Source organism: Podarcis melisellensis, assembly GCF_964234715.1.
Source record: "Podarcis melisellensis genome assembly, chromosome: 10".
Taxonomy (NCBI): Eukaryota; Metazoa; Chordata; class Lepidosauria; order Squamata; family Lacertidae; genus Podarcis; species Podarcis melisellensis.
In genome coordinates this window covers 64369420-64393578 of record NC_138542.1, presented here as the reverse complement: position 1 = coordinate 64393578, position 24159 = coordinate 64369420, and the positions used below count along the sequence as shown (strand labels likewise).

The window sequence follows — 24159 nt, the reverse complement described above, 5'->3', positions numbered from 1 at the left end:
CGAAAGTCGACAATATCCCCCCCCCAACCTTTGTGGGGGACAAAATGTTGTTTGAAGGTGGGGTGGCGGCTAAGGGATGGGGAGACTTCTGCCCAGTTCAATTTTAAAAGCCGGGTACCACTTGGTAGGACAGACCTATATAGCTGGCTCCATGCTTCAAATCAGGCATCCCCAGCTGATTTTGGACTACAACTCCCATCATCCCTTGCTAACAGGACCAGCGGTCAAGGATGATGGGAATTGTAGTCCCAAAACATCTGGAGGGCCGGACTTGGGGATGCAGGATTCAAATATTATTTCTTTAAAATCTCTATCCTGTCATTCCTCCCAAAGGAGCCCAAGGTATAAAACACCAAGACAGTGAATGTTTTTTAAAAAGCCTACAAACTTATGAAAACATATTTTAAAGCAGTTAATGTTGTCAAGATTGCTAGACAATGTCTTTTAGTCCTCAAGTGTCTGAGTGAACAGTAACGTTTTACAGTTTCTCTGGAATGTTATTAATGAGGGAGCAGATGCATCTTACAGAGGAGGGCATCCTATTAACAAGGAGCCACCACCAAGAAGGCCCTGTCGTGTGTCAATGCCAACTGGGCAGCAGCCAGCAATGGCACTATGATGGAAGAAGGATGGGATGAAGCAAGATGTAAACAGGTCTTTTGCCTCTGCTAGAGGGGCAAAAGAGTCACTGGAGAGACTCCTTAATGCCATCCAAACAGCCAAACACTTTTTATCAAATATGCCCCAATCCTCCTGGTCCAATTAGGCCAAAGTATGGATAATTTGAAGCCTTGACCAAGCCGTTTCACAGCCTGTGGAGTAATGTCTTTATTTACCAGCAAAGCTCCTCGTAGATTGATGCCTGTTTCTATGGTAACGTAGTAGGAGGCCTGGAGAAAGGTCCTTTGCAGGATGAGGGCCAGGAAGAGGAGAACTGCCAGGACATAGGCGGTTTTGAGGAAATTGGCTGAAGTGAGGAACGGATCTGTAGAATTCTACGGAGCAAAATGGAAGAGATTGTTTCAACTAAGAGATAATATTGGAGGTCTAACCGAATAGCAAGAAAATGAAAAATAATAATAATTAGGGCTGTCACTCAATTATAGAAGGCCTAAGGCAATTAACCTGGAAAGAATGCATAAACGTGAATGTGAATAAACAATAATTGCTAAGAAAAAAACATTGTTTCTTTGTTTAAACAAACCACAATTTTTCTCTAAAGTATCAAAAAGAGAAAGTACAGTTAAAAATAAGAAGACTAAAATAGTTCTGGAGTCTCTGATTAACAATAATTTGTTGGATGAAGAAACACACATCTTCCCTCCCGCTGTTTCATTCATGATTTGTTAAACCATAGTTTCCTGTGACATATGAATTGGGAAGCTTTTGGTATAAGTGCTTCTTACAAACCAGGCAATCAAATGTCTAAACTTGGTCTGTTTAAAAAGAAAAAGCCTATTCAAATGATGCTTCGACACACAAAAACACACGCCCATCACCTAAATTTTAGGTCCAATAAACAATAACCAACTGAGGACCAACAAGCTATCTCCCTAAAAAATATACTCTAATTTTACTTACTCTAACTGGGTAAATAGCTCCAGAGGTTAAGGCAGTGTAGTTTGCAGACGTTGCATTGGTCATGAGAATGTCGTCTTCAGTCTCCTTAGAAAATCTCATAACGATGCCGGAAATACAGAGCGGTCCAGCAAACCCCAGCAGGTCAGCTAAGTAACGGAACGTACTGCTCAGAAGGATTGGCCGCCCGAAGGCGCGATACATGGCAAGCCAGATGGAAGGCTTGCGGTTTGGCTTGTCCTCCACCTTTTTCTGAGAAAGAAATAATAATAATAATAATAATTTATTATTTATACCCCGCCCTTCTGGCTGAGTTTCCCCAGCCACTCTGGGCGGTTTCCAATTGAGTGTTAAAAAAAATACAGCATTAAATAGGGTGGATGCAAATTTTCAAAATAAATAAAACTTTTTTTTCCTTGTGAGGATGCTGCTCTCTTCTAAAAATAAATCAACTTACATGAAACGACCCAAACAGAAGCATGTTTGTCCTACAATCAATCTCTAAAACTGAATCGATACAGGGTACGTTGAGGTAAAGGGGCTTTTCTACGTTAACGAAAACCAGCATGATCGTTTCCCCAAATATGGATTTGCACCATCGCTTTAGGAAAAATGGAGTGGCAACTATCCTTTGGAAACAGGACTCACAGAAATTGGAGCTGACGGTCCATTCAATTAACTACCCAAAATCATCCCACATGGAGATTGTGCTGAAGGCACTCCCTATTCATTATTCTTGGTTTGACTTCGGATCCTTTTAGTTTGGTTTATTGTTCATTTGATCCCCACCCCCCACCCCACCCTCACACCCTGTATTCTGCCTTGAAACTCTTCTTGGATTAAATGTGACATATAACTTTAGAAAATAGCCAACTAAATAAAAATAGAATTATTACTGCTGCTATTATAGTAACAGATCTTTGGTAGATTGCTTTGACATAGGACCATGAACCTGAGGCTGACAAGAGTTATTCTCACCACAAAATTGTGTCTGAGATAATTTAACAGACTCATGTTCAGCATCTATCGCTGAAGCACGATAAAAAGGCTTTGGGGGAGGACAGACTCCTACATTCTCCAAAGGGATGGAATGCACTCAAGGCCAGCTCTGTCCCATTTTATAAAGGAACAGTTTGGCTTAATCCTTCTCTCCTCAGAAACCTTATAAGCCGGCTATGCATGAGTAACAGCTAGCAAGATCGCTGAAATTTAAGTCTATGGTACCAGCGTAAACAATGGCAAAAGGTAGCAGCTGCCTCAGGCCTCCAGATGTAGAATAACTTTCGGAACTTTCCTAAATTTGCCTGTAGTTCCTTTTTCAAAGCAGGTGTGGCAAGGATTGGATATGAAAAGCATGCAATCTACCCCTAAGCTTAGGCATTTGGGGGCACCGTGGGACCCCAAAACAGGATGTCCCGATTTTATCAGAACAGTTGAGTGGTATGCAATGGCCATCTGACCTCTGTTCAAAAATCTCTGGTGAAGGATCCGATGAAGATGAATTCGGCTGGATCAATGGGAGAAATTATGGAAATGTGATATTAAATTTATGGCATGTTACACAATCAGAGAAAATTTGATGAAAATGGTGTACCAATGGTACTTAACTGGTAAAATTGGCTAAAATTTGCAAACTAAAATCAAATACCTGTTGGAGATGCAAGAAAGAAATAGGAACAATGTTTCACATGTGGTGGGAATGCTGACCTATTAAACAATTCTGGAATGAAATATATGAAGAAATCAAAAAGATGTTTAAAATATCTTTTAGTAAAAAAACGGAGGCATTCCTTTTAGGTATAATCACAAACAATATTCCTGACAATCAAAGGAAAGTATTCCTCTAAGCAACAACAGCTGCCAGGATGCTCATAGCAAAAAATTGGAAAGGGAGAAAAATTCCATCAATGAAAGAATGGCAAATTAAATTTTGTGAATATATACATCTGACAAGACTCACAGCATTCATAAGGGGACAATCGGACCTAAAATTATTAAAAGAATGGGGATGTGCTAAAGAGTATATGAAAAAACATTGCTCTGGAGTAAGTATATCAGTATGTAACGAATGAAGCTTTGCAGGGTTAAAGAAAGAGAAAAATGGTGCAAAACATATAAAGATAGTGTCTACATTAGACACAACAATTCAGAAAGATTGATTTCTTTCTAAGGTCTTAGAACAAAGGAAGGAAGTCAAGATGTGTATACATAACGTTACGATCAGAATGATGATATGAATTTATTTGTAGATGTGTTTTTGGTTCTTGTTTGTTTTTTCTAGTGTTTTGTGTTTTTTGTTTTTGCTTGTTTGTACTGCTTTATTTTGGATTCAATGTTTGTAATTTTTGTTGTAATTTTGCATTGAAAATAAAAAAATTAAATTTAAAAAAAGGAAGATGAATGAACTTGGATGGCTTTCAAAGTGGGTTAGACAAATTACTGGAAGGTAAGATTGCATCAGGGGACGCAGGTGGTGCTGTGGGTTAAAGCCTCAGCGCCTAGGACTTGCCGATCGAAAGGTCGGCGGTTCGAATCCCTGCGGTGGGGTGCGCTCCCGCTGCTCGGTCCCAGCGCCTGCCAACCTAGCAGTTCGAAAGCACCTCCGGGTGCAAGTAGATAAATAGGGACCGCTTACCAGCGGGAAGGTAAACGGCGTTTCCGTGTGCAGCTCTGGCTCGCCAGATGCAGCTTTGTCACGCTGGCCACGTGACCCGGCGCTGGCCCCTGGCCTCTTAAGTGAGATGGGCGCACAACCCCAGAGTCTGTCAAGACTGGCCCGTACGGGCAGGGGTACCTTTACCTTTACCTTTAAGATTGCATCAAGGGACGCGGGTGGCGCTGTGGGTTAAACCACAGAGCCTAGGACTTGCCGATCAGAAGGCCGGCGGTTCGAATCCCCACGACGGGGTGAGCTCCCGTTGCTTGGTCCCTGCTCCTGCCAACCTAGCAGTTCGAAAGCACGTCAAAGTGCAAGTAGATAAATAGGTACCACTCCGGCGGGAAGGTAAACGGTGTTTCCGTGTGCTGCTCTGGTTCGCCAGAAGCAGCTTAGTCATGCTGGCCACATGACCTGTACACCGGCTCCCTTGGTCAATAAAGCGAGATGAGCGCCGCAACCCCAGGGTCAGTCACGACTGGACCTGATGGTCAAGGGTCCCTTTACTTTTACGTTTTAATATTGCATCAATGGCTAACAGCCACAATGGCTGTGTTCGACCTCAACTATTGGAGGCATTATAGGAATCAAAAGCAGAGCAAGTGGCTGTCACAATCAGGTTCTCTTCCCGCTCAGGAAGTTACCTTTTGCTCCTCATACGCATCTTTCAAGCGGACGTAGTTTGTAAGGGCTCGCATGGCGATCGGCAGTTTCCCAATCGCCTTCAGGTCAATTGGCTTCCTGTGAGCTGATATGATAAGCGTGTTCATCCACCAGTAGGTTGCTTTGGAGAGCAAGTTGACGAAGGGCTGCAGGAACCTCACACCCAGATCCTGTAGATCTTCAGGAGGCTTCACTTTCTGAGGGTCTGTGAAAAACACATATTTCTGGGGATAAAAAACAACAAAGAACAAGTTGAGTGGCAGGTGATTTTTAAAATGTTTTTCCTCCCCATTTCTTTTATTTATTTATTTTATTTATATACAGTGGTATATATATTTTATTATATACAGTGGTACCTCGGGATACATACGCTTCAGGTTACATACGCTTCAGGTTACAGACTCCGCTAACCCAGAAATAGTACCTCGGGTTAAGAACTTTGCTTCAGGATGAGAACAGAAATCGCGCAGCAGCAGTGGGAGGCCCCATTAGCTAAAGCGGTGCTTCAGGTTAAGAACTGTTTCAGGTTAAGAACGGACCTCCAGAACGAATTAAGTACTTAACCCGAGGTACCACCCGAGAAGCACAGGGATTATTCCCCCATATGGGGTAGATCCACATGTACATATTTGTAACTATGTCTGTGAGTAAACTTCTTTTATTGACTTTGAATAAGATTGTGGCATCTTTATTCTTTTAAGAGGGATTTAAGGGAACTGACCAGGAACGTACAATTCAATCTGAGACAGACTGAAATGTATAATAGTGAGCAGCTCACACGAGCTTGCAACCAGCTATCTGCTGTGCATGTAAAAGGGGGAATGTAACTCTGCTAAGTAAAGGAACTTGCTAGTTTAAATTAGGAAGGATATCAATTAACAATATATCCTCTCCTGCCACTCTGAACATTTCCGCAGCAGAGACCTGCAGAGGGGCTACACAAGAAGAAGTTCCTATAGGGCAGGTTTTCCCAAACTTGGGTCTCCAGGTGGTTTTGGACTACAAGTCCCATCAACCCTAGCTAGCAATCAGCTGGAAACCCAAGTTTGGGAAACATTGCTATAGCGCATGGGAAGTGGGGAGCTTGATATACATCCTAATTCAAAGCCACTGCATGATGCACCTTTTTTTGTGTTTTTTTCACAGGGTCCTAAATCTGTAAGCCAGCATTCCAAAATAAACATTCCAAGAGCTGGGAGATGATGGGAGTGATTGACTTCAGCAAGGGCTAAACTCCTCCACTCCACTGGCCGGTGGCTGGTGGATAACACGGCAAAGTTATCTAAAGTCTGAAATCTATGCCAAGGGGAACGCACCCTGACACGGATGACGTTGATCTCCACTGCCATCAATAACCCATAGAGCACAACCATCAGTCCGGTGATGCAGAAACGCAGCTGCTGAAAGCTGAACCCATCTTGGCAATATCTGACCAGCTTGATAGTTTTGGTGACAAAGGCCATGACCCAGTACAGAAACAGAGCTGCGAAATAAAGGAAGAAATAACACTTAGTTATACATAGGTATCATTAATCTCTAATCCATTAATCAATCTGTCCAGAGTCTGCTGAGGATATAACCACTTTAAAAACAGAGGTTATGAAAACAGTGTGTTGTTTCCAATGTTTTTCTTCTTCTTTGGCGATTGTCTTCCATAAACACGGTTTTAACAATGAGTCTGTAAGTGATTGTGGAGGCCAATTCTGGATCCACAAGTCCTTCAACAGTGGGGACATAGGCTTCTGGGCAGGAGTTGATCACAGTGTGGATTTGCCAAGCGTGCCTTCCTCTTAGCACATTTCTCCCTTGTGTCCTGAGTTCAAGTGTCTTCAAAGTCCATGACACCTTTGGTAAAAGCTGTTCTCCAACTGGAGTGCTCGCAGGCCAGTGTTTCCCAGTTGTCAGTGTTTATACTACATTTTTTTTAGATTTGCCTTGAGACAGTCTTTAAACCTCTTTTGGTGACCACCAACATTACGCTATCCATTTTAGCCATACTCAGAGTAGGCGCAGAAATCTTAATGGACGTGGCTAACTTAAGTGCATTAATTTTGATGGGTCTACTCTGAGTCGGATACAATCCACTAGAGACAACTGAACAAGGCTGACATATAATAGGCATCTAAAGATTGCTATCCTAAATCTACAAGCCCTTTTCTCAACGCACTGGTGTCTTCTGCTCTGTGGGATGTACACAGCCTCTCTAGCTGTTGTGTCTCTGCCATGCATTCCCACAGAGGGAAAACACACATGTGTCTCATTTTATTCCTCACAGCACAAATATTCATTTATCAGCAGGGAATCCAGCATGGCTTAGGTTGCACCAGTTTGCTCAAAAAGCCCACTGAAAAGAGAGTGTGTGCTTTTAAAAACTAAAACAAAAAACCAACTGCTTACCCAGAAGTAGTTTTGGAAAATTTGAGGTCTCAATATTGTGGTAATAAACGATAGATGTTGTCGCTGCTACAAATCCCATTATAGCAGGGAGGAAAAGATGTAGGTGGCGAGACTTCAACTGTCTGCAAGGGAACAAGGGTGATGTCAAAAATGTGACTGGATTGCCAAGTATCGAGTTCAGGCAGATAAACTATAAAGCTCAGGAGCCCCTGTTCAAATCTCACCCCTGTGAAAGATTCACTAGCCAGTCTTGGGCACTAAGCCTACACCACAGGATTGGCTCTAGATGTTGTTTTGAGGTGGGGGATTTTTTTTCTTTTTTTTATGATCACTTGGTTATATAAATTTAATAGCATAAATAAAACAAATCCCAACAGGCTCAGGCAGCATGGTCTATGGTCAGGGGACATAGGACTTGTGGTTCCACAACTTCTGGAAGACGCCAGGTTGGGGAAGCTTGGAGTAGGATATTGCTAAAAAGCACACAGGAAGATGGTAGAAAGCGAGGATATTAGGATAATATGAGCTTTAGCCCAATGGCCCACCTAGACCAGCATCCTGTGGCCAGCCAGATGTCTGTAGGAAACCTGGAAGCAGTATGTGAGCTCAAGAGCATTCCCCCTATGATGTGGTCTCCAACAACTAGAATTCAGAAATGCTTAATGCCTTTGACTGTATAGGCCAGGGGTCGGCAACCTAAGGCCCATGGGCCACAAGCAGCCCATGGGGGTCGTTTAACCAGCCCATGGACCCCCACTGCCCACTCAGGGACCCCCGCCACCTGCTCGGTTGGCTCCTGTGCACCACGCTAAACCAACATGGAGCAGAGTGGGGACCGCCTTCCACGGCGCTGGCCGGCTTCCCATTGACTGCAGGAAGTTCCTGCAGTCAATGGGAAGCTGTGCATGCCTCTTCTGCCCCGGAAGGAGTGCCGGAAATAGTGTTTGTGCATGCATGCACACACATACACACACACACACCGGCATCTTAAGACCGTGAACCAGCCCAAGCCACAAAAACTTTGCCAACCCCTGGTGCAGCCATGGCTAGCAGCCACTGATAGGATAAAGCTCTAAGTGTTCCATTTCTTGGCTGTAGTCTACTAGGCAGTCCAAAGATAATTGTGGGAGACCTCCAGGCCGTCCCTGTTTCGGAGTGAGATTCAATCACACACTGTACCAGCAACTTCAAGTTGAGCAATAAATGCTGATATGGAGCTGTTGCGCAACAAACCGCCTTTCCCAGAAGATCAGACTTTTTGCAATAAGGAAAGTGGCGGGAAAACGCATCGGAAAACATGAGACAGCACTTGCTTGGACGCAGCGTTGCCCAGAAAACAGACCAGCGTGAACAAATAGTTGACGTTGTCTCATCTCCCTGCAAACAAAAGCGGGATGGGTGCTGGCCTAGAAACTCCCGATGTTTCAAGAGGGAGACGAACAACAGCAAGGAAAGTGAAATGTTCCACCTGCTGCTGGCATTTTTGTCTCAGTGTCTGTTGCAGCTGGGGAAAGTTAAATAGAACGGCAATGCCTTTTCCCTTTAGGAAGCAAAGAAGAAAGAGGTTTGCTATCCTTTGGGAAATGCTATGAGTTTGGTGTTACACAAGTAGCAAGGGATTGTTTTCTCCCACTCCGTAAGAACCTAAGAGATCAGGTCAGTGGCCCACCATAGATCAGTATCCTGTTCTGACAGTGGCCAACTTGATGCCAGTGGGAAACCCGCAAGCAGGGGCAGAGGAAGGGGGTGCTGTGGGGGCGGGTGGAACCGGGTGTCACCACTGAGGGGGGTGACAAAATGCCAGGCGGCACTCACCATGGAGCCTGCAGCACGCCCGAGCTACACGTCTCTCCTGGGAGTGACATGGTGGCTTGGGTGCCCGCAGGCTCCACGCTGCCCCAAATGGTCCGCCCGTTGCCTCCCCATCAGCTGTAGGGTGGCTGAGTGGGAGGAGGCAGGCAGACTCCTCAGAGGCCCCATGGAGTGTCCTGCCCCAGCTGGCTCTGCCCCACGGGCAGCTGGCCCTGCACATGCACTGGCCCAGGCGCCCAATCGGCTTGCTCTGCCGCTGCTCTCAAACAGGAGTCAAGCACAATAGCTCTTCCCCCTCCTGTGGCATCCAACAAAACTGTGGAGGTGGAACATAGCCATGAAACCTTGTAGCCATCAATAGCTCTCTCCTCCATGAATCCGCCTAAACCTCTTTTAAAGCCATCTAGGCTGGTGGTCATCACTGTGGGAGTGAGTTCCAAAGTTGAACTATGTGCAGCCAAGCACTTACGCATCTGAAACGATGCCCTCTCCTATTTCACACACGTGTACAAACAGGAGGGTGAACGTCAGGATCCATCGCAGGTTGTGTCCGGGGAAGTGAAGCCACGTGTTGTGATGGATCTGGACTTTTGAGCTTTGACTTCCCCACCCTGAAACATACAAACATACGCATCAAAAGATGTTCCTGGGGACTCCTAAAACCCTTGGACCCTTTCGGAAGCAAATGACAATAAAAGCATCGTGAAGGAACTTCAGACAGATTGGCTTAGTTTTATTGATTACTTCGCACTGGCATAGTGGTCTCGGAAGGTAGGGTTTTTTAATGGTAATTCCACTACAACTCTTCTCTGTCTTTTCTTGAATTTTGCAGACTCATACAACCATAGAATGGTAGAGTTCAAAGGTGCCCCAAGACTGTTTTTCAGTACCCATCCCATGTACATATACAGTGGTACCTCAGGTTACATACGCTTCAGGTTACATATGCTTCAGGTTACAGACTCCGCTAACCCAGAAATATTACCTTGGGTTAAGAACTTTGCTTCAGGATGAGAACAGAAATCGTGCAGCAGCGGCACAGAGGCAGCAGGAGGCACCATTAGCTAAAGTGGTGCTTCAGGTTAAGAACCGTTTCAGGTTAAGAACGGACCTCCGGAACGAATTAAGTACTTAACCCGAGGTACCACTGTATAGGTATAGAGCAGGCTTCCTCAACCTCGGCCCTCCAGATGTTTTGAGACTACAATTTCCATCATCCCTGTCTACTGGTCCTGTTAGCTAGGGATCATGGGAGTTGTAGGTCAAAAACATCTGGAGGGCCAAGTCTGAGGAAGCCTGGTATATAGCAACACAAAAACATTTCAGACAGGAATGTTCCAAACAACAATGCCCATAACTTAGCAGGTCTAAACTCTCAGCCGCGTATTACTTACCAATGAACAATATAGGAAAGGTGATAAATAAGAGGAAAACGTGAGGTACCAAATTGAGGGCATCCAGAAAGCAGACGTTCTTTAAGAAGCCGCCGCTGATGTTATAGGCAGAAGGGTTGTCGTTGCCACAAAATGCGACCTTCATTGCTTCCACTCAGTTGCGCTGACGAGAGGGAAACAAACCAAATGTTTGTGATAACATCAGGGAAAACTTTTTGGGCTGTTTATTTATTTGCTTCTTAGCCCAAACACAAACCTGTCCTTAGCAAACACATCAGATCTTTGAAGAATTATAGGACTAGAGGAGCCACTACGAAGAACAGCACGAGGCCTACAGGGCAAAAGACCAAAAATTGAGCCATATCTGCACCAAACATTTAAAGCACCTTTATGTCACTTTAATGGCCATGGCTTTCCCCAAAGAATCCTGGGAGCTGTAGTTTGCTAAGGATGCTGAGAGGAGTTTGAACACCCTTATTCCCCTCACAATGCCCCAAGGGACTCAGACTGGCAAACACAGTCCAGGTATCTTCATAACAAGGCTGTAAGGTAGGATAGACTGAGAAAAAGAAGTTTTGTTGTTGTTGTTAGAATTTATATACCACCCTATACTCGGAGGTCTCAGGGCGGTTCGCAGAATTATTTAGCAAGCTCTGAGGCTGGTACATCGTCCTCTGATACCAAACCCAAGATGCTCCCTGCCGCCAGCAAAGATGGATTGATAGGTAGCAAATCCTGAGCAGTAAATTACCGTATTTTTTGCTCTATAAGACTCACTTTTTCCCTCCTAAAAAGTAAGGGGAAATGTGTGTGTGCGTCTTATGGAGCGAATGCAGGCTGCGCAGCTATCCCAGAAGCCAGAACAGCAAGAGGGGTTGCTGCTTTCACTGTGCAGAGATCCCTCTTGCTGTTCTGGCTTCTGAGATTCACAATATATTTTTTCTTGTTTTCCTCCTCCAAAAACTAGGTGTGTCTTATAGAGCGAAAAATACGGTATATACTAACGTGCACAAAATAAAGGCATATATTGTGTACATAATGCATATATAAAAGAGTTGAGCCCTGTGCTGTACTATATTTCTACAGCATAATGTTAATACTTTTTAAAAAAACCATTATATGCATTCTTGAATGTATCTGCTTATGTGCTGGTGACTTTAGGAAACCTGGAATAATAATATATGTGCAGTGTTGTCTATCATATGAACAGCGATGGGGGCCTATGGCAATGTTGGTTTCTCTCAGTTTCTCACTTTTCCAATCTTAAATTCTGTTCTCCACATCCATTTGCTATTGTTTGTTTGCTTGCTTGCTTGTCTGTTTTAAAGAGTCATCATGAAAATTCACCAGCATTTTAGTGACAATTGTTCCTAATAAACACACTTTTTGTATAAAAAATTGCCTAAGAAGACATTTTTGAATGCTTTTTCCACAAATGCCTGCATTGTTATGCACACCTCATCCTTGTATTCATGCTTCTTGACCGGAGAAATGCATTGCAAAATTTGGGGAAGTGCGAATTTTGAAATATGGCTGTGTTCCAGAGTTCAAATATTGTTCCAGAAAACGCAGATTTAGATAGGTTCACTTTTAAATGCAAACTGAATCAAATTTCACCCGGATCTCTAGCTCCAGCTCACATCCACCACAGACTCTGTGGCCAGAATTCTTTATCTGGGAAACGCAAATTGCTAACGGTGAGATGTTATTTAATCAGAACTCCCAACAAATCATCATGAGTTGCCTGGGCTGTGTTGAAGAAAGCCAGAGTATTAAGAAAATATATTCAACATAACCCATACAACCCATGCTGACTTATGGGGAATTCTGATTAAATAACATCTCACCGTTAACAATTTGCATTTCCCAGATAAAGAATTATGTATGTGTTAGCTGCTGGTGGCTACTTTTTTTAAAAAAAAAAAAAATCTTACAAGGATTTAGATTTTGATAATATCTCAGATACTAATAACACAAACTATTCTTAACTGCTTCCCTCTCTACCCTGAACAGTATTAACCATTTATACTTAATGTGCATGTCCAAAATTGTATGGAACCTATAACACTGGGTAGGATGCAATGCTAGTCTTACTCAAAGTAAACCCATTGAAGTTACTGGATATGAATAACTGAGGTTCATTACTTTCAGTGGTTTTACTGTGAGTCAGATTTAGTTGAAATTGTTTTTTCCCCTCTTTCTCCAGAGTTTGGATTATGTGCCACGGACCTAAATCACCCCGGACACGAACCTGCCAAAATTAAGTCCTCTTCTCTCTCGCTGATTTAAACATGTGCTGAATTCATTCTGATTGACATCAACAAAAAATCCATGGCTGCAATCCTACACACACACACTGAAGAGAAAGCAATTGTATACCGACTCACAGGCAAAGTAAACCCCATTAAACTTGATAGGACATAAAGCGGATCTTATTTCGAGGTGAAAATACTTCGGAATATGCTGCAAATACGCTGAACATCTTTAGCTGGATTGTGAGGTAAGTGTGTTAAGAAAAAGTACAGACTTATTGTCATAGTTGTGGACAAAGGCGTTAAAACGACACTATAAAGTAACATGTGGAACTATACATTACCAACTATACAAATACTCTCCCCCCCTTTGTTTTTACAAAAAGCTTAATGCACGCACTTGTACAGTCTCTGATTTCATTATTCCATGATTCTATGCCTGCTATCAGGTTCTGAAACTGTAACCAGTTTCAGAAAAAGAAGTCTCCCACCCAGCCAGTCTAAGCGATACAAGAGAGCAAAAGCGATCTCTAGGTTGGAAACGGTAAATAAAAAGTTAAAACAGCTCCCAGTGTCAAACTTTACAGAAGTAGAGAAGGAGTTTGGGGCTGGGGAGGGGAGAGAGGATCTTGTTCCAAGGAAGAGAAAAGAAAAGTTTAGGAGCGGACAGCATTTTCGATGGCAGATCAGACCCAGTTGTAGAATTACTTACCTTCCCAAACAAACACACACGCACACACTTCGCACAGAATGCCAAGGCACACTTCTCCAGGTGGGATCAGGATCACGCAGGCAGAGGAGATCTGCTTCGCTGGAGGAAGCAGACACAAGCAAGACGCAGAGCGGCTTATTTTTAGGCTGGTGATGAGGAGATCAGCTGCTGCCTCCTATCGGGTTTCCAAAGTGAACAGATTCTTCTTGCGTCTTTCTCACACAGGCACTGTGGCGGGAAGGAAACTAGGGAGAGAGACGAGCGAGCTTAAAAGAATCACACTTTATATGGGTTTTTATCATACAAATTCCTCCTTCCTCTGTACTGAAGGGTACTCAAGGGAGAGGGATGGGAGAACCTGCCAATTTTGGTTTCTCGTTTCAAGTTCAGTTCCCCACATTGCTTCCATCGTTTTGTGATCGTTTTATATATTGAAAGGTCCTCATGAAAATTCGTCAGAATTTTCTTGCACATCTCTCCTTATAAACGCATCTTTCCATGCAGTTTTGCCCAATATACACATTTTTGCAAAGCAATTTCCCCTTCTACCATGCATTTTATACATCCTATTTTCCCCAGCATTATGCACACTTTACCCTAGTGTGTGCATTCTTATACGCATTACTTGGCCAGAGAAATGCATTACAAAATTCAGGAAAGTGTGGATTATTATGGATGGCTGCTTTTTAGTTCACATGCTGTTTCAGTATGCACGGATTATGTAGGTTCATCTACAGATGCAAACTGAATCGGATTTCTCCCCCAGCTGTACCAAAAGCAGCTAAATCATAATAATGCACTGGCTCCGGTTGAGTACAGGGTCAGGTTTAAGGTGCTGGTTTTGACCTTTAAAGCTCTATGCGGCCTAGGACCCACGTACCTATGGGACCGCCTCTCCTGGTATGCCCTGTGGAGGACCTTAAGGTCTACAAATGGCATCATTTTGGAGGTCCCAAGTCACAAGGAGGTTAGATTGGTCTCAACTAGGGCCAGGGCCTTTTCAGTACTGGCCCCAACTTGGTGGAACACTCTGTCACAAGAGACTAGGGCCCTGCACGACTTGACATCTTTCCGCAGGGCCTGCAAGACAGAGCTGTTCCACCTGGCCTTTGGTTTGGACTCAGTCTGACCCTTATGTTTCCCTCCCCTTATGGTTTTGAGTTTTAAAATGAGGCTGCATTTTAAATTGCATTTTAACCTGTATTTTAATTTCCCCCCTTTTTTCTTATTATGTTTTTACTGAAATTTTATTGGTGTTAGCCGCCCTGAGCCCGGCTCTGGCCGGGGAAGGCGGGGTATAAAAAAAATTATCATTATTATTATTACTCTTTCAGAACTTCATTTCCAGGTATGATGTGCTAGTTCCCCCCTTTGGTAGCGCACCTTGTCCCTTCAAATCTTCCTCACTGGAAAGCCCCAAAATGCTGCGGTTGCTGTTATTAAACAATATTTAAATAACAAATCATAATATTTATATAGCAGGGAAACAGGGAGGCAGACCAGCAAAAATAACAAATAAAAAAACCCAAGTCAGAACCTGGTGATAGCAGTTTTCAGCAATAGCACAACTGTGGCATGTAATTCTGCAGCAGAATAGACAAGCCTTATAGCAGGCACAGGCAAACTCGGCCCTCCAGATGTTTTGGGACTACAATTCCCATCATCCTTAACCACGGGTCTTGTTAGCTAGGGATCATGGGAGTTGTAGTGCCAAAACATCTGGAGGGCCGAGTTTGCCTTATAGCAGGGGTGATGAGCACTTTCTTTAAGCTCATCGGCCGCATTCCCTTCCGGGTCACCTTTCAAGGGCCACTTGTTAGTGGTGGGCGGAGCCAGAGGCAAAAGTGGGTGGGGCAACTCATGTAAATTCTACCTTTGTACAGTAGGCTAGTTTCTGTGCTAGTTCACATGCCCCCTCTTTGTCCACCATCCAGGCAAGCGAGAGGCATGATCGGAATTCAAGGACACATTCCAGACAGGGAAAACACTCAAGGAGGGTGCAAGGCAGGGCCAGTGTCATGTGAACTGGCTAGATCCATAGGTGGGAGGCATCAGCTGGGGAACCTCCAAGGGAAGGTTTTCGGTTTTGGTTTTTTAAAAAAGATGGCCTTGCCACAAATTGAACCCAATTAATTTTTGTTTGCATATTAAGCTGTCTGCCATGGTTACTTCATAGCTGAACCTGTATAGTACGCATGTTTGATCCATTCCCGTTTCATGTTATGAAATATACACATGACACCTTGCATTTTAATCATTTGTGTGTCGAGGTCCCCAGGTCCACCCCAATAACTCACACATCACACAGAAATTTTTGTTTAAGATTTTTGGCATAATTTTGGCCACAACTTTATTAAAATACAAATTTGTGAGTGGTTGCGTAGGCATTGGTTGAGACTATCTGCCCCCACCATGGGGGACAGACTGACATTCCGCACGCTGCGAAAGTCAGAATGGGGGAATACACTTGGGGGTTACGCGGAGCAGGGAACCTGCCCTCACCCCAAATGCAACCAGGAGCTCATTGCTATGGCCCAAGCCCCCTTGGCGGAGTGGACAAGCAATAGTTAGCCCCCAATTCCTTTAACGGAATCCCTTGCAGCAGCAGCATTAGAGGGGCAGGCACAGCCAATCCATGCCCCTCAACCAACCAAACCATAAACCAATGCCTAACCGTGAACCTTACAAGTTGTGACGATTTGCTACGCAGTAGGCAAAAACCAAATGGCCCCAGCCAATCAGCCAGATGGACAAAATTCCTACCAGGCCCCCGCTCCAAAGCAGACGACCCCATGACAGGCATAGCAAGGTCAAAGTGAACAACCCTATTCTAGGGAGGGAGGATCGGGCAATCCACTGCACGGGCGAAAAGAGGAAGCCCTAGCCTCGTGCAAGGAGTTTTACTATTTCTGGCTGTCACTCAATAAATGGCAACATTAACTTCTTCCCAACAACAAGGGAAGCCCCAATCGCATCAGTGGCCAACAATCAATTAGCCCGCCCTCCAACTTTGGAGTGTCCTGGCAGCCCCCACCGCAACACGTGCTCTCCATGAAGGAGAACACGCTTTCTGACATCATCTTCTATTTTCAACAATAACCATTATTCCAACTGCATACAGTGGTACCTCGGGTTAAGTACTTAATTCGTTCCGGAGGTCCGTTCTTAACCTGAAACTATTCTTAACCTAAAGCACCACTTTAGCTATTGGGGTCTCCCGCTGTCGCCGCGCCGCCACTGCACGATTTCTGTTCTCATCCCGAAGCAAAGTTCTTAACCTGAGATACTATTTCTGGGTTAGCGGAGTCTGTAACCTGAAGTGTATGTAACCTGAGGTACCACTGTATTTTCACACTGAACTGGTGTCATTGTTTTGGGAATATAATTAAATCTATATATTTAAAAAATTAGCCGATTTTGGCCAAAAGCAACTGGTTTTTTCCTCTGCACCTCATATCTATTTATATATGCTGCTAAGTAGCTGTAAGTCGGTACTACACTGGAGAAACCCCATTAAAGCAACTGGTTTTTTCCTCTGCACCTCATAACTATTTATATATGCTGCTAAGTAGCTGTAAGTCGGTACTACACTGGAGAAACCCCATGATTTTTATCACCATGTGAAAACAGTGCTGTATTTGCCTAGCTGTTTTCTGCATGCTCCCTAACTTTATTCTTCGCGTAGCAGAGCTTGAAGAAACTAGGAGACCCCTTTTCTCAGAGCGCCTTTTGCGCATGGGAAATGCGATCGGTATCAGTGTGCCTGGTGCCTGTGTAATTGTCATGAGCTCTCCGCAAATGCGCGCTGCATTGCCTGAAACATTGTGTGCCGTTCATGCTACAGCAAACCTTCCAAGTTAGCAATTGCAATCCCATCTCTCTCTACCCCCCACCTCCGCCTTGCACTTTCCTCCCTGCCATCCCCATTCGCCTATTGAAAAGGGCTTACCGGGATCTATTGCGGCAATCCGAGGAACCCTGACTGGACACAGAGATGGCTCTCCAGGGATGCCATCTCTCAAGACTGCAGCATGAGGTTTATGGAGCAAGACACACTGCCTTCTGCCGCCAGCTCAGAGCATGCAGACGGGGAAAGCAGAGAACAACCGTCATTTAAGCGCTTGCGAAGACAATGCCGTTGCCATTAATGTGCAAGCTTTATGCTTCAGGCATCTGACCTCCTCCAGGGGTGAGATGAGGGCATTCTCCTTCTCTGGCTTAAAAAGAAAGCAAAAAAAAAAGCTTTCTGTGGAGCTGAAGCAGATTAGAACACATCGGCACAGCTGGATTTCTATAGGTACACTAGAAACGCTATCAGTTTCCTGGTTTGCACGCACATCTAAATGGATTGTGTGCATATTGTTTAAGAGTTTTCAATGCAAATAGCATTTGTTTTTATTTGTATACTGGCCGGCATACAGATATGTTGCAAGATGCTTCACAATAGGAAAATCACAGGCAAGGAAGACCACACAATTAAAGTGCTCTCGGAAAAGACACATACAGTATGTGATTAAAGGCGATATCAGATGAGGTTCAACCCACTAATATCCCTTTAGTTGGAAATCTATGAAATGCAGCCCTAACATCATTTGCTGCGACATGGCGACCTACTCAAATTTCCATTGAAAGAGGATGGCTTCACAGGGTGTTGTGAAAATGGCAAAACATCCAGATCTAGTGAAAAATAGGAGATGGGGTGATGGGAACAACAATTTAAAGAAATACGGTTTCCCTTTTTCAGTCATAAGGAACAAAAGTTTAATTTGGAATTACCTGACAACTTTTCCACCGCTGAGAAAACATTATTAGCATAATTTATATTATATTTGTACAGATTTTATCAATGCTTAAATGTTTATCTATTTAAAGTGGTCTGTTTCAGATTCAGTATGAACTTATGTGCATCAAAGTGGTGGAGGATAGTGTGTGTATATATAGACCTCTTTATTGCAAGGGAGCAGGTGGCGCTGTGGTCTAAACCACTGAGCCTCTTGGGCTTGCTGATCCAAAGGTTGGCGATTTGAATCCCAGCGATAGAGTGAGCTCCCATTGCTCTGTCCCAGCTTCTGCCAACCTAGCAGTTCAAAAGCACACCAGTGCAAGTAGATAAATAGGTACTGCTATGGCAGGAAGGTAAACAGTGTTTCCATGAGCTCTGGTTTCCGTCACGGTGTTCCTTTGTGCCAAAAGTGGTTTAGTCATGCTGTACTAATTATGCTTCAGGTTGAGCGTTTTCAGGTTACGCTCCGCGGCAACCCAGAAGTAACGGAACACATTACTTCCGGGTTTCGCCGCTCGTGCATGTGCAGATGCTCAAAATGATGTCACACGCATGCATGGAAGCGGCAAATTGCGACCCGCGCATGCGCAGATGTGCATTGTGTTCGCTTCAGGATGCGAATGGGGCTCCGGAACAGATTCCGTTTGCATCCAGAGGTACAACTGCATTGTTTTTGTTATGTACTGAGTTGAATAGGATCCAAATTGCAGCAGTCTGATTGGTCCTAGAACAATAGGATTCAGAATGCAGCAGTCTGATTGGTCCTAGAACAATAGGATTCAGAATGCAGCAGTCTGATTGGTCTGCAGGAGCCACCCAATCCAGCTCCAGGTGGAAGTGAATCCGCAACCTGGTTGGCCTACAGGAGAATCCCGGAACTAGCCAATCATGTGGGGCCCATTGTGTAAATAATGTATATATAGCAGACATTTTGGGGGAACTACTGTGAGCTGAATAAAGAGCATGAAATCCACACTCGACTCTGAGTATATTTCAGCTTTGCAGTGGGGCTGGTGCTTGGCTCTGCTTAAATTTAGTGCCAAATGCACGCTCCACCAAGATTGGCTCCACTAGGGCAGGCTTCCTCAAGCTTGGCCCTCCAGATGTTTTGAGACTACATTTCCCATCATCCCTGACCACTGGTCCTGCTTGCTAGGGATCATGGGAGTTGTAGGCCAAAAAATATCTGGAGGGCCGAGTTTGAGGCAGCCTGCACTTGGGTGACAGGAAGATGTGGTTTTCAGTGGGAACCGTTGCTTGTTGAGGGGCGGAGAAGGTAAAATACTTCTTCCCCTCTCACTGAACTCCCTACCATGAATACCTTGGCAGCATTTGGGGGAAGAGAGAAAGGAAAATGCCCACCACTGACCTTGGTCCCTGGAAGGCTAAACAGAACAGGATGCGGCCTTCAAGCCGAAGGTTCCTTCCTCTTTTACAGGGCTCGTCCCAAAGCTGTGTGACTTTACCATATCCATCATCCTGTGAGAAGATCATTTGGATAATATTTCCCTTATTATGACATCCGAATCCCATTAAGATAAGAGCAGACTGGAGCAAATGGTCAGCTCTTGTCTTCAAGAAAACCAGTTGCATGACATAGACGTGTGTAATAGTGAATCACCAGGACTAAAAAGATAATTTACAAAGAAAATTCCTGGGAACTGTTCTTATATTTCCCCAAGAGCTAAAGGGTGGGAAGAGATCTCCCAGTTCTGATTGTTGCACTTGGCACACCCAGGGGAAAATGAATTCTGCTTCTTCTCTGCATTCATGATTTACATTTGCTAAAGGTAAAGGGACCCCTGTCCGTTAGGTCCAGTCGTGAACGACTCTGGGGTTGCGGTGCTCATCTCGCTTTACTGGCCGAGGGAGCCGGCGTACAGCTTCCGGGTCATGTGGCCAGCATGACTAAGCCGCTTCTGGCAAACCAGAGCAGCGCACAGAAACAGTTTGCCTTCCCGCCAGAGTGGTACCTATTTATCTACTTGCACTTTGACGTCCTTTCGAACTGCTAGGTTGGCAGGAGCAGGGACCGAGCAACGGGAGTTCACCCTGTTGTGGGGATTCAAACCGCCAACCTTCTGATCGGCAAGCCCAAGAGGCTCAGTGGTTTAGACCACAGCGCCACCCGCGTCCACTAACCACCGTTGTTTTCCATGGGCCTGTACTACTTCATTTGTACAGAAGGAGGTGCTGGGATTTGCCCTGACGGCTGCTGCAGACAGCTCAGTGGTCCAAAGTTTTGCAATGGGTTTTGATGACTGCTGGGAATGCTTTCGATGCATGTTCTCAAAGCACCTCGTCCTATTTAACCCCAACAAAAGACTTCAAAAGTTGTGTTAATTTACATCTGAGTTCAGCACTGAAATGGCCTCAGTTATCTTAATGGATGACCTCTATATCAGGAGAAAGGTGGGAGAGAGCACAACCTCATTGTTTATCCTTGATCTCTTGGTGGCTTTTGGTACCGTTGCCCATGATATTATTCTGGATCTGTTCTGTAGGCTGGAAGCCCCACTGCTAACTGCATTATTCTATTCTATTCTATTTATTGAATTTATATACCACCCTATACCCGGAGGTCTCTGGGCAGTTCACAGAATAAAATCAAGATATAAAACCACAAAATACCTAATAAAAAAACCAACAACAACCTAATAGCCCTCCCCACACACAAAACCCCCCACAAATTTTAAAAGGGCATAGGATGTAAATCGGATCAAACAAAGGCCGGATTAAAAAGGCATTAGGGGATATTAGGAATATTACCAACAGAAATTAAGAAAAACACAAGACCACTGTTTATGTAGGCAATCACGGCTGCAAGAATACTTGTAGCAAGAAGTTGGAAATGTGAAACAGCCCCAACAATAACAGATTGGCAAACACTCATGATAGAGTATCTCCAATTAGCAAAGCTGACTGGAAAAGTCGGGGGAGCTTTAAATCAGAAAGTATACACAGAATGGAAAATATTCAAGGAATATATAAGATTATATTGCAAAAATGATGCCATCCTAGCAGAATTGAATGATACTTGTGTACAATAAATAAATGGAATAAACATCTTAGCAGAATGTATGGGGGAAAGATATAAAACAAAACTGTGCGGTAAAACCATGATAATAGAAAAAGTATAATGAGAACGATTGGAAGTTTTTTTTTTACAGAAAACTTTATTGGATAAGACATCATGTTGTATAAATATCTGGTTCTTCATTTATTGTTATTTTTCCTTTGTTTCGATATCTTTAAACCCTTTTCTGCCCTTTTTGATGTGATGACTTCATTTTTCTTTTTCTTTATCTCTTTTTCTTTCTTTGTACCTAATTTTGTTATACCTACCTTTGTTGTATGACTGTATTTTAAAACAATAAAGACTTACTGGTGTTTTAAAAAAATAAAAAGATAAAAAGGCGTTAGGGGAATTTCTCTCCACCCCTTGGAAGTTATGCCTTGGTTCCACCTAGCCCATCATTCTCTTTAACATCCCTGAGAAGCTACAGAGAGGTGTCATCTGGGGATCTGGAGCACAGGGTCACCAATATGCAAATGTTATGAAGCTCTACCATACGAATCAGGCAAGGCTGTGTGGGCACTGGGCCAGTGACTCGAGGCAGTAACAGGTTGGGTGAGGGCCAATAAACCGAGTCTGCATCCCAACAAGGTGCCATTGTTAGTGGATGCTTGTCCTGTCTGGAGAGAAGCACAAAGAACCAAGGAGAGCAACGGATCCGTGAGCTGTTTGCCTCAGGATCCTCTGCAACATTGCAAGGGATCATGAGGTTCAGCCACTTTGCTAAGATTTGCTGGCTCTCCAAAGCCTCTCAGAGAGGATGCTGAACGATAGATAGGGAGTCTACTGAGTTTGCGGCAGCTGAATGGTGCAGGAGAAAGCTCAGGAATGGACTCTGAAACCCATAGACCCATTATGGCACTGTAGCTCAGTTAGACAGCGACACAGAGACAGTTTTTGCTTCCAATTTGCTCCCTTTTGGCCTCCCTGAGGAGAAAGTGAGAGCTGCCTATGGAGTTAATGGGAAAATCCATGATTTAGCACAGCTTTAGGTGGAAGCACCTCCGGGTGTAAGTAGATAAATAGGGACCGCTTAGCAGCGGGAAGGTAAACGGCGTTTCCGTGTGCAGCTCTGGCTCGCCAGAGCAGCGATGTCACACTGGCCATGTGACCCGGAAGTGTCTCCGGACAGCGCTGGCCCCTGGCCTCTTAAGTGAGATGGGCGCACAACCCCAGAGTCTGTCAAGACTGGCCCGTACGGGCAGGGGTACCTTTACCTTTACCTAGATGGAGGAAATCAGCCCGATTCTCTTTCCACCCCCACCCCACGATATCCCATTCCCTGCCCTCAAGTCTTGGGGCACAAGAGGAGATTCTTTTAAACATCAAGCACAGAATTCACATGGACCTTGTAGATGGGGAGCAACCCAACATAGGGTGCACCAAGACCTCCCTACTGGGTGAATTCAAAGACCAACATTTTGCGAGACCAACACCCTTCAGGACCTGATGGCAAGAAGCCCCTCAGGCCTTGAGATTCCAGAGAGAAAGGGAGAGTAATGTAGGGCGCTGCCTTCCATCTTGGTAGCTCTTCTTCAGGCAGAGGACATTCCCAGCCTTACCCGGAGTTGTCAAGAACTGAACCCCAGACAGTAACAGAGATTGTGGTGCCGCTGAACTGCAATGCTCCTTCTCCATAAGAGAGAGAAGCAAGCTCCCCCCTGCCCACTTGTGGCCAGGCTGCACTCTGCAGGACTTGAAAATTTACTGCAGGAATGACGAGAGGATAAGAACCCAGGGAGGTTGTTAGGATAAAAGGTGAGGGCATCACACAAGCTGCGTTGCAGTGAGACACAGTGGATTAAAGGCACAACCTCCAGACTTCCCTCCCTCTCTTCCTTTAGACTGGGGCAGTGATGGGGAACCTGTGGCCATCCAGACGTTGATGGACCATAGCTCCCATCATCCTCGACCGCTGACCATGCTTGCTGGAGATGATGGGAGCCGGAGTCCAACAGCATCAGGAACATGTTCCGCATCCCGAGACTAAGATAAACCCCGCTGCAGGCCTGCTTTGCCAAAGACCACCTCTGTGTTTGTTACATCTGTAACCCTCCTTTTACCCAGAGAGGTCAAGATGATGGACATAAGTTCTGCTCCCCATTAGGGCTGGGCGATATCAGCTTTTCAACATTGTGGTATATCACCAGCTGAACATTGCGGTTTGGCGATACAGTGGTACCTCGGGTTACATACACTTCAGGTTACAGACTCCGCTAACCCAGAAATATTACCTCAGGTTTGCTTCAGGATGAGAACAGAAATCGTGCGGTGGCAGCAGGAGGCCCCATTAGCTAAAGTGGTCCTTCAGGTTAAGAACAGTTTCAGGTTAAGAACAGACCTCCAGAACGAATTAAGCTCTTAACCCGAGGTACCACTGTATACCGCAATGTTGAGAAAATGAGTTACGTTGGCATCAGCCCGCGACGCGCCGGATGAAATTGCTGCAGCTCTCACTAAGGGAATGGAGGGGGTTTCACCCCAGCACCTAGTGGGCTGGGACAAAGCAACTTGTTTGTATGGCTCAGCTAGGGCACATCCCCCACTCATAGTTGAATGACAGGGCAAGGGGAGCATCAGGGCTCCTTTGCCAGGCAGAGGGCCTTCTCAGTAGTGGCGCCCACTCTGTGGAATGCCCTCCCATCAAGGAAATAAACAACTATCTGACTTTTAGGAGACACCTGAAGGCAGCCCTCTATCAGGAAGTTTTCAATGTTTGATTTTTTTTTATTGTGTTTTTAATATTCTGTTGGGAGCCGCCCAGTGTGGCTGGGAAAACCCAGCCAGATGGGCAGGGTATGTATGTATCGTTGTTGCTTAGTCGTTTAGTTGTGTC

The 24159-nt window shown here is 44.7% G+C and overlaps 1 protein-coding gene across 10 annotated transcripts in view; it reads right to left on the bottom strand.

The window, feature by feature from the left end:
* ABCC9 (ATP binding cassette subfamily C member 9) overlaps positions 1-13631 on the bottom strand; it is an 85950-nt gene extending 72319 nt beyond the window's left edge. For 4 of the 10 annotated variants that reach the window (XM_081926718.1, XM_081926720.1, XM_081926715.1 and 1 more), the window contains exons 1-8: positions 13465-13630; positions 10501-10663; positions 9576-9717; positions 7295-7416; positions 6214-6380; positions 4879-5121; positions 1582-1830; positions 837-995 (exon numbers count right to left, since the gene is read on the bottom strand). In XM_081926718.1, coding sequence (XP_081782844.1) covers positions 837-995; positions 1582-1830; positions 4879-5121; positions 6214-6380; positions 7295-7416; positions 9576-9717; positions 10501-10645 — 1227 coding nt within the window. In that variant the 5' untranslated portion in view covers positions 10646-10663; positions 13465-13630. Of the gene's footprint in view, positions 1-836; positions 996-1581; positions 1831-4878; positions 5122-6213; positions 6381-7294; positions 7417-9575; positions 9718-10500; positions 10664-12751; positions 12857-13464 lie in introns of all 10 variants that reach the window. The other 6 variants (XM_081926723.1, XM_081926721.1, XM_081926722.1 and 3 more) reach the window with 3 other exon arrangements.
* Positions 13632-24159: the final 10528 nt, after the last annotated feature.